The sequence below is a fragment of the Centruroides sculpturatus genome, unplaced genomic scaffold, assembly GCF_000671375.1.
Source record: "Centruroides sculpturatus isolate CEXI.00-Female unplaced genomic scaffold, Cexi_2.0 scaffold102, whole genome shotgun sequence".
Classification (NCBI taxonomy): domain Eukaryota; kingdom Metazoa; phylum Arthropoda; class Arachnida; order Scorpiones; family Buthidae; genus Centruroides; species Centruroides sculpturatus.
The window spans coordinates 19,224-28,356 of record NW_019384295.1 but is presented as its reverse complement, the minus strand read 5'-3'; the positions used below and the strand labels follow the sequence as shown (position 1 = coordinate 28,356).

At 26.2% G+C, this 9,133-nt stretch overlaps 1 protein-coding gene across 1 annotated transcript; it reads left to right on the top strand.

Moving 5' to 3' along the window:
- Positions 1–2,567: 2,567 nt before the first annotated feature.
- On the top strand, positions 2,568–4,991 carry LOC111620482 (dehydrogenase/reductase SDR family protein 7-like; the record flags this gene model as incomplete). The annotated part of the gene is made up of 4 exons (XM_023362433.1): positions 2,568–2,637; positions 2,706–2,798; positions 4,354–4,506; positions 4,611–4,991. Coding segments are annotated over 4 exons (525 nt in total), but the record flags the coding sequence as incomplete, so codon positions are not given.
- Between the last annotated feature and the right edge of the window lie 4,142 nt (positions 4,992–9,133).

Sequence of the window (9,133 nt, the reverse complement as noted above, 5' to 3'; positions counted from 1 at the left end):
AAGTTATATATTTTGAAGTATATCCAGTAAATTTTTAATAACCATTTATTAATCTATAAAAATTATTTAATAGCATACTTTATTACATAGGAAAATTATTGACTCTCTTGACTCTCTCTCTCTCTCTCTCTATATATATATGTAAATATATAAAGAAATATTTTTTTATTATAATATAAGAATTATAAATTATGTAAGGAACCGCAGATAGTTTCATTTGAAAACAGCTGCACTAGATAGCATCTACTGTATAAAAAATTCAAAAGGAAATTTTATAGAAAGAAAAAAAAAAGTTGTTTACTTAGCTCACAAATTTATTATCTTGTTCTTGTACCAAATTCAGGGTAAACAGAAACACACACTGATCTCACAATTCCCCAAAGAATCAGAGAAATAGTTACAGCTTTCCCCTCTACCTAATTTATTATAATTAAGGAAAGACATAAAGGAGAAGCAAATAGATGGAATAGATACTGAAGATGAACGATACCTAAACTGAATATTACTATGTTTTAACTTCCAAAAAGTATAATTATATATATACAATGAACGAAGTAAATGAAATCCGTTTAATTTTATCTTTTCTCTTTTTCTTTTAATCATTATTTTTAAAGCTTAACAGAGATTAATTATAGTAGTAATAAAATGTTTAAAAATTTAGTTATAATTGCTTTATTCTTTTAATATTTAATTTATGTAATATTTTAATTTTTAAACTTTACAATAATTTATTTTGAATATATATATATATTTTTTTTTTTTCTTTAAAACAATGAATTCTATTTTTAGAAACTTTGAAATCGAAGACAATAAATACATATTTTAATAATCTATAACGATAAAAACGTTCAACAAATGGTTATTATTATCGATTTTTTCATTAGGTAATGATATTTAGATTTTCTTTTTTATTTACAGTAAAATCTCAAGGGATGTTTCCACTTCATGAAAATTTAACTTTCAATTTTTTTTTTATGGCTAAGTGATAAAAAAATACACCAGTAAAAAAAATGGGGACGATTTTCACATGTGATGTTCTTTCAACTTTATTGTGAGATAAAATAGCGGTACAGTTGTCATTGATCTTGCCGGTGGCATTTATAAAATAGACGTATAATGGGACAACGGTAAGTACAGAGATACCTTTTAATATTTTCTTTATAAAATACTGTAAGTAATTACGTTGAAAATCTTTACATTTTCTCCATTGTGAGCTAAATAATATTCATGTACTTGGTTGATATTCAGTTTAAAATTCTCTAGTGTAAATAACTTAGCGAAATACTTTTGATTAAATATTCAAAATGGTTAAAAAATAATAAGTATATATTAATTTTATAAATGGATTTAGGAAGTGAGTGAGTTTAACTATTGATTATCTTTCAATGATTACTGAAAATAAATTGTAATTTCCTGTGTCTTCACAGAAATTAATTTTTCTTTTTTTTTTTTTGGTATATCGATTTTCTTCTTTTCGCCATTTACTTAACTTACTTAAAGAGAGAAATACATCTAAAAAAAGGCGCAAAACAGATTGCATATATTTAAATTCAAAATCATTTGTTCATATAAAAATACTAAAAGTTATATTAAGTAAATTTAAGAAATTTTTAATAAAATTACTCGAAACAACAAAGATTTCTAGTACCCACTTATCTAGAACACTTCGTCTTTTAACCAAGCATCATCAAATAATGTAAATTTAGTAAGAGAATAAAAATGATTATGCTCTATCGAGTGTACGGATATAAATAAACCGATAAAATTTATGTTATTGTATAATATTTCCATACGAATTAACAAAGTTATATAATAGTAAACAAGTAAATTAATGAGGAAAAAGGGGATCCAATCTGTGGGTTTGCTTTATGGATCCGTGAACATCAAACGGAATAATTGGTTAATTTGGTGTTATAATACGCATTTTATGCAAATTTTCTCATTTTCTTAACAAAACAACTTCCAGCTATTTATGTTTGTTCCTTTTTTTATATATGTGTATATATAAATTACAAGAGTTTTATTTAATTGAAAAGGACTTCTGCAAAAGAGAAATCGATCGAGACATTAAAAGTGACCTCTGGCAAATCTAAACTCCATAATATAACATTTTTTTTTTCTTTTGAAGATGTTATCAGTAAAATGCATACCTTAGGATTTTTTTAAGTATAAATTCTAAGATTTAAGTACATAAATGCATTAANATGTATAAATTTTTTCTTTTTTTTCATGCAACTCACTCTCTTTGTAATTTCTTCAGAAAATAACAAATTCCATTCTGAATTAGCCAAAGAAGTAAAAGCATTGTTTACATTCCTAAACACATGATCAGATTCGAAATGTTGTCTTGGTTGCACACAGCAATAAAACGTGATTTAAGTCGACGTTTGAAACATCCCGTATAAAAGTCTTATAAAAGATCTTTTATTGCCTATATTTAAAGATAAAAGCACGTTTCTCTACTAATGTATTAGTTTTTTTCTTTTTTTTTCCTATTGACCAAATGTGAACTCTTAAGATTATTTGTCTCGAATATATATCATGCACTTTAATTTAATTTTTAATTAANTACATCAGTTGATGTTGATCTCAGAATTTTAGTGGTAAATTACCTTGGACATGTTACTCTTACAAAAGGTAAGAAAAATTTCACTTAAAAATTATTTAACTACAATTTTAATCTTTTGATAATTTATTATTTATAGCTTTATTGCCATCTCTGATAAAGCAAAATAATGGACACATCATTGCCATTAGCAGTATCCAAGGGAAAATAGCTATTCCTTTCCGTTCAGCATGTAAATGATTTTTTTACTTGTAAAATAAGGTGCATTGCAAAAAATTTAAGGCCATCTCAACTTTTTAGAATAATAAATTTTTTAAAAAAACTAGTGACAGGAATAAATGTAGATGTAAAAGAATTACTTATTGTATTTACAATGAAAAATAAAAATAAATTTATATTCAAAAAATCAAAAATAATGGTGTTGCAAAAATATAAGGCCTGTTGCATATTTGACCAAAAAAAATCACTATTACTTATAATTTAATAATTATAAAGAAATGGCAGTACACTGTAAATGCAAACAGAGGCATAATTGAATTTATATCACCATTAATTGTTGTGATATTTCTACCCATTTCAAAAATTACTTAAGTCCTAAACTGAGTGGGCTGAATCAGGGCACTATATCAGGCTGGAAGTTCTGCTAGAACTATTGCAAACCAGCTGAAGAGATCTTGTCATGTTGTAGCCAATTATATTAAATTTAGTGTGCAATATAAAAAGAAAAATAAATAGGATGGCCTAAGTTGACAAGAAATCAGCAATTATCTGGGAAATAATGATGACAAGAACATAATTTGGTGAAATAGCTGATGCTAGGCCTGATGATAAAGTTCCAAAATCCACTGTCCCAGATGGTAAAATCAACAAAACATATAGTGCTGCTTTTCTGTTTTTATATATATACTATATCTAAAACAACACCAACAAAAAAGACTGATATGGACCAAAGAACAAATGTCACGGACTTCAACATGGTGTAAAGTTATTTGGACTGATAAAAAAAAAGACCAATTTGGATGGTCCCAACAGTTGGCAATTTTATTGGCACAATCTTGGGAGAGAGGAGTGTTTGTTTACTAAGCATCAGCAAGAAGGGACTCAGTCATAATCTGGGCAGGTTTTAGATTGTCTGGAAATCAATTTAGCATTCATAAATGGCTAAGTGAAGGCAGTTGAGTATCAGAATCTCTTGGATATATATCTTCTGCCATTTGGAGAAAAAAAGGTGGTCCATTCTCACAATTGCAACAAGATAATGCATCAATCCACACTGCAAACTTCATTTATCAATAATTACTGGATAATGGCATTCAGGTCATGGATTGGCTTTTCTATTCCTGTGATTTGAATCCCATAGAAAATCTATGGAGTCTAATAGCTAAGGATATGTATGCAGGAGAAAACAATACCACAGTATTGAACAACTCAAAGCTGCAATTGTAATTGAATAAGAAAAAATTGATTTAAATATACTACAGAATCTTGTCAACTCTACATAAGATAAAGTTAACAAGGTTATTTTGAAAAATAGTACTTTCACTTGCTATTAAATGCCACGGGCATTATATTTTTGCAATGCCATAATTTTTGAATAAAAAAATTTATATTTTTATTTTGTAAATAGAATAGATAATTCTTTTACATCTATATTTATTCCTGTTGCTAATTTTTTAAGTGTAATAAAACTTTATTATTCCAAAAAAAATTGGGGTGGCCTTATTTTTTACAATGCATATTAATAATAGATATGTGTGTTACTTTAATTTTTAAAAAAATTTATTTAGATTCTGCTTCAAAACATGCACTCCAAGCATTTTTTGATGTACTCAGATCAGAACTTGGTGAAACCAACATACATGTTTGTATTGTTAGCCCAGGTTACATTAAAACTAACTTATCCATAAATGCCCTCACTGATACTGGATCAACTTATGGAGGTAGTAAATATGACTATTGAAAAATGTCAGATTATAAAATATTTTTGAAATACTGTAAAATGTCATTTGGAAAAAGAAATAAGCTTTCTTTTTTTATTTTATAGTTATGGATAAAACTACAAGTACAGGAATGGATCCAAATGTTGTTGCAGATGCCATTATAGATGCAGTGCTACTTAGAAAAAATGAATTAATTCTCTCATCACTATTACCTCAATTAGCACTACTGATAAGAATAATGTGGCCATCATTGTACTTTTACTTGATGCAAAAGAGAGCATATCGCCTTCGTAATGAAAAGAAATTTGACTAGAATAGTGATTTCTTGCAAATAAAGCCACTCCACCTTTGGTTAGAAAAAAGTAAAAAAATAAAATATGGGGCCATTTGTTCTATGAATAAGGAATTATTAATCATAATGGTTATGTTAAAATAAAACTGTGTTGTTGTTAATAATGATTTCACTATATATTCACCATTGTAATAAGTGAATGTTAAAATTTATTTTTAAATAAAACTTACAACTTTATGACTTTAATCAAGATTTATTGCAGGAAAATACAGATTATACGTACCTTTTACTTGAATTATTTACAGTTTTTTTTTCTATCTTTATTTTAAACATTTTGAAAGTAATTTATAACATTTCTCGAGGAAATTCTTTCATTAAAACTTAGTTATCACTCAATTTTAATCTACACGAATGCATTAATTTTTTAATGCGATAATCCTATTTATTTTTCCCCCCTGTAAAGTCAATATTTTTCAAATTTTATCAGATGAAAACTAAATTCTTTTAACGTTTAAAAATATAATACATTTTCATTTATGTTTTTAAACTTTTACAAATTGATTAAATAAAGAGATAATTAAAATTCTGCGACGTTATCACTTTAAAATTTTTTTTAAAAAAATTGATAAGAAGATTATTTAAGGATTCTTTATTTAAATAAAATACATTTATATAAATCTTGAATTTTTCTGAAATTTTCTAAACTTACTTGAGTGATGGTTATCCCGAGATTATCATCAATCCAATACTTATACATTGAAGATTAGTGAAGATAAATTAATGTCATCTGCTTATGTTGAAGCTTAAAATATTGTATTATTATTATTACTTTTTATCGTTCTATATTTTAAATAAAGGAAAAAAAATAAGAATATGTTAAGTGAATTGTTCTTTAGATAAGTCCTTGAATATTGTACAGGAGTGTTGATATTTTTAAGCAAGCGTATTTCTGTTAGAATTGAATTTTACTTAATTTAACTTCAGAATTGAAATATTTAAAATTTATTTTATATGTATAGACTATAATTAACATAATTTGTAAGTATTTAAGCAATATATATTTATATATAAAGAACATAATCTGTAAGTTGTAATATTAAAAATGGCTTCTGGCATTAGTAGTAGTGTATTTATAACATATAAGTATATTTATATATAGGTAAATGCTAGTATGCATATATACATGTATACACTATATTGTTGTGCTCTTTATATATTCAATATAATTAATGTTTTTTTAATTATCTGTCATACAGACTCACACACACATACACACACTTAAACACACTACAATATATATTTGTTTTCCCTTAATTATTTATATATATTTCTATAAAATATCCTACATTTTATATAAATTAATAAGAAATAAATTAATGTTTTTGAAATATCTTTTATTCATTTTCTAAAAATATTTAGTAAAAAGATTAAATTGCTTCAGATATATCAAATTATATTATAAAAACACGTTTTTTTAAAAAAAATAATTAATTAATTATATTCTTGATTTCTTGTAACTTAATAAACAAATTAATATTGTAAATTATATGTCCATATTTTTGCAAATATAGACTATTGAAGATTTCTATTCTAAATTTCAAACTTCCTATTTTCAATATAATAATTAATGAAGTTCACAACTAAATTTAAGTGGGTGTGATTATAATTTTAATTAATTTATTAATTAATTATGAGAACTTTACTACATGAGTGATTAATAAAGTGATATAAATATCAAGGCTAGATTTATGATATATTGATATATATATAGATATCATATTATCTTTTAATTTAAACAATTATTTTTATTTTATTACTAAAATATTTACTTTATATGCAAATTATCATAAATATTACTATAAAAAAAATAATTATGTATAAAAGTTAATAATTATAAAAAATAATTTAGAATATTTGTCAATAGTAATCACTGATTTTTGTATTTTTTTTATATTTAAACTTTGTAAAAAGTAGGAAAAAAATCAGTTATAAGGTCATTAAATATGAAGAACGTTGAAGTTTCTTTGCTAAATAGTTAAAATAATTTTTATCTAAGTGATATTTTTATTATTACAATTTTATTTTCGAAAATGTGGCAAGATAAAATTCTCACATATTTCAATGTTGTAAATACCCTAGTAAAAATAAATAAAAGAAAAGAAAATTCGCAGTATTTTTAAAAGTAGTGAGATGACAGATATGAGTCAACACTAGTGATTTACTATATAGTTTCGTATTACAAGAATTTGATGTAGAAATATAAAGTATCACATTCGAGCATAAAACGAGTCGTTGAAGTGGATGAGTTATGCAGAAATGAGGCACTGGCTAGCCTTGCAATTCGATTTTGAGATGTAATTGAACTCCGAATCCAGAAAAAGAACCACCAATTATACCCCGAGGGGCCAGGATCATAAAGACAAAATTAGACCATAGAATAAACTATTTGGAGGACCCACTTTCCCTGTCTAGTGTTTAAATTCGCGGTTTAGAAGAACTATTGCCATGCTTAAGATCGTTAAGTATACAAACAACGGATCGGTAGGTGGTGTTGGAATCTTCTACATCTGTCGAAGGGGTTCTTTTAGGACGTGGAAAGTTTATTGCTGATGGACGATAGCAACTTACAAAGCGGGTGGGTGATGAGCTGTCAAGTTAAAATTCGCCATAAAACTCTTTGACTTCCCCCAACCATGTGAGTCAGGGGTTTTTGATTCCTTCTAAGCTATACTAGTTGATATACAATAGTCAATCTTCCGTTATGGTGTATAATCAGAGTTACCCCAGTGATGCTGCAGAGCGGGAAGACTAACAAGCGTGAACTGTGACACCGTATGGTGCAAAATCGCTCCTACAATACTACAGTGGCAAGATAATTGCCAAACGCACCGATGGTCATTATTACTAGCTACAGACTAGAGAAATGCTACCGTACACAAAATACATTAACTGTCAGTGTTTGTCTGACATAACTCGTGATTTATTACTGAACTACTTCCATATTGGCCACGCATACTTTCATCCACTTGTATAATCACATAACTCTAACAAACAAAGGAAAAAGACGTATTAAATATATCTAAATGGTAACTAGACGAATGTCACGATATACAATGTTACGTATTTTTCATTAATTAATTTTTTTTCTCGTGTTTCTAATTTTTTTATAATTATTTTTAGTGTTTTTACTATTACTCTTAATGATAATAAATGACTTTAGTTGGTTGAAATAAAAATTATTAATGGGAAACTAAACGAACAATACGTGTTAAAGTTCATCTCTCCTTTCAACATGCATCATTACCAAGTAAAGCGATTCTCTGGAACTTTACTTGTCATCTAACTTTCTAACCTACTAACGAGGCAGAAAGTTAAGAATTTCCAAGAACAGTTTCGGCTCGAAATGCTTCTTGTCGTAGAGATAAGAGAAGGCGAGAAAAGCAGTCTGACGGTCGACTGAATGGGATTTTGGATAAAAATACCTCACTGTGTTGAACTATCAATGAAGAGCGGGTCCTGCCACTCTACATTCTTCTAGATAAGCTACGAAAGAAGATACAGCTGAGTACCTTGCCCAAAGTTAGAAATCTCTAATGACGTCACAAAATAGCATAACTAGTAATTAAGCCAAGTGCCTTCCCATCTCAAGCAATAAATGTAAATCAAAAGCAGAATGAATAACATTAACGATACAAATTCCCTAATTTGTAAACTTAATTAACTAAATATAAGCTTATTAATATATGAGAATATATATATACACTAAAAAAGAATTCTATTAAATTTGTTATTTTGCTTCTGTATTAGGAGAATGGAAAATGTTTTATTAAGGAAATTCTCACTTATATATATATACATATTTTTTTTTATTTAAATGAATATATATATGTAAATATTTTTATATTTGTATTATTGTGTAATATTTATTTTAATGTTAAAATTGTTCGAGCGCAAAATTTTTAAAAAAATATATATATAATGTAATTTTTTATAACGTCATTTTGAGTTGCAAACTTTACAAAAATGATGCAAAGTAAAATGGCTCGAAAAAAATTCTTTGAAATAGCAACATTATGTATCCTATACAAGAAAATGATTTTTCCATTTATCTTTGTTTACAAATGCAGCAGCTGTAGCTAATCTTAATACATTTTAACTTTGCTACAATCCTAAGCAATTTCCTTTTTTTTTTCTTTAAAAAATAAAATTAATAATTTATTTAACTTATTAAATAATAATAATAATAATTTTTAATGCTATAGTTTGTTTATTTCGTTCAGTAATTTTTAATTGACAGTTTTACGGTCGTTATTGTAGGTGTTGAATTTCATTCAT